General features: G+C 39.4%; 2 protein-coding genes across 2 annotated transcripts in view; both read left to right on the forward strand.

Annotated features, from left to right (window-relative positions):
- The window catches only part of LOC104748629 (zinc finger BED domain-containing protein RICESLEEPER 2-like), a 3,766-nt gene extending 3,703 nt beyond the window's left edge, over nt 1–63 (forward strand). The window contains exon 4 of the mRNA XM_010470237.2: nt 40–63. Within this exon, the coding sequence (XP_010468539.2) occupies nt 40–63 (24 nt within the window). The remainder of the gene's footprint in view (nt 1–39) is intronic.
- LOC104747219 (growth-regulating factor 6) lies at nt 289–1,596 on the forward strand. Its single transcript, XM_010468817.2, has 3 exons — nt 289–828; nt 947–1,175; nt 1,269–1,596. The coding sequence occupies exons 1-3, from the start codon at nt 609–611 to the stop codon at nt 1,579–1,581; spliced, it is 762 nt and encodes a 253-aa protein (XP_010467119.1). The 5' UTR covers nt 289–608; the 3' UTR covers nt 1,582–1,596.

Consider the following 1,698-nt stretch of genomic DNA (forward strand, 5'->3'; position numbering starts at 1 on the left):
CTATCTAAACGGGTCTAAACGGGCCAAATAAATGGGCAGGGTCTAAACGGGTACAGGGTCTAAACGGGCAGGGTATAAACGGGCAGATATAAATGGGTCCTAAATGGGCAGGGCTTAAATGAGCAGGGTCTAAATGGGCAGGGTAGTCCCATTTTAACATCTCTACTCATAACTTGTTAGATTCTCGTTTCGGTTACCAATTTTCTCGTGTTTCAATAAAAAGTTTCTCTTAACAAAATCCAAAGTTACAAAACATCTGAATATAATTCATGGGAAGAGATAAACTTAAGTTACATACACATGCCCCTTGTCACAAAATCTAGCTTTAAGAAAGAGAGAAAAAAAAAACCTGAAATGGTGCTTAAGATGGAACCAAAACTAAGGTGAAAAGAAAATTAAAAGAAAAAAAATGAAAAGGAATAATAAACAAGAAGAGGACATGAAGCACAGAGATTCTGCAGACTGCAGGTGACCAATGGACAACTTTATCAATAAAAACATACCTACTACTCTCTTACACTTTCAATTTTCCAATACAACCCCAATGTTTAATCTCTCTTAGCTTCTTCTTCTTCTTCTTCTTCTTCTTCATATCTCTCTCTCTCTTCATGGCAACTAGGATTCCATTCACAGAGTCACAGTGGGAAGAGCTTGAAAACCAAGCTCTTGTGTTCAAGTACTTAGCTGCAAATGTTCCAGTTCCACCTCATCTTCTCTTCCTCATCAAAAGACCTTTTCTCTTCTCCTCTTCTTCTTCTTCTTCTTCTTCTTCTTCTCCTTCTTCCCCTTCACCGTCAAGCTTCTTCTCTCCCACTCTTTCTCCACACTGTAAGCAAACTTTTGTATCTTCTTTGTTTTGAATTGTATGATGGTTTCTTGTTATATGAGTTATCAATTCTAGTATCTTTACGGTTTGGTGCTGATGTAAAGAGTTTGACTTTGCTAGTTGGGTGGAATGTGTACGAGATGGGAATGGGAAGAAAGATAGATGCAGAGCCAGGAAGATGTAGAAGAACTGATGGCAAGAAATGGAGATGCTCCAAAGAAGCTTATCCTGACTCCAAGTACTGTGAGAGGCATATGCACAGAGGCAAGAACCGTTCTTCCTCAAGAAAGCCTCCTCCTCCTCAATTCACGCCAAATCTCTTTCTCGAGTCTTCTCTCTCTTCTTCCAGGTTTCAAACTCACCTTCCTCCTCTGTTTTACTCTTAATGGCAACACAAAAATTGACCCTTTTCCTCTGAAAAAAAAAAAAACAATGTTTTAAGGGTAAGTAGAAGAAGAAGAAGTGGATACATGGATGATTTCTTCTCTATAGAACCTTCCGGATCAATCAAAAGCTGCTCTGGCTTAGCAATGGAAGATGATGAAGGCTCATGTAGGGAGAAGCAGCCGGATCGACATTGCTTCATCCTTGGTACTGACTTGGGGACGCGTGAGAGACCATTGATGCTTGATGAGGAGAAGTTGAAACAAAGAGATGATGAAGACGAAGAAGAGCAAAGGAGCAAGAGGCTTTATAGGTTTCTTGATGAATGGCCTTCTTCTAAATCTTCTGTTTCTACTTCGCTCTTCATTTGATGATCATCTATTGTGTTCTCTGTTTCTTGTTAAGTTGGTAATGCAAATCTCTCTCTTTCTTTTTTTTCTAAGTAATTAGGAGTTTTTTATGTGTTCCATTCATAGATCCCCCCCCCC

This window comes from Camelina sativa, chromosome 15 (genome assembly GCF_000633955.1).
Source record: "Camelina sativa cultivar DH55 chromosome 15, Cs, whole genome shotgun sequence".
NCBI classification, from domain to species: Eukaryota; Viridiplantae; Streptophyta; class Magnoliopsida; order Brassicales; family Brassicaceae; genus Camelina; species Camelina sativa.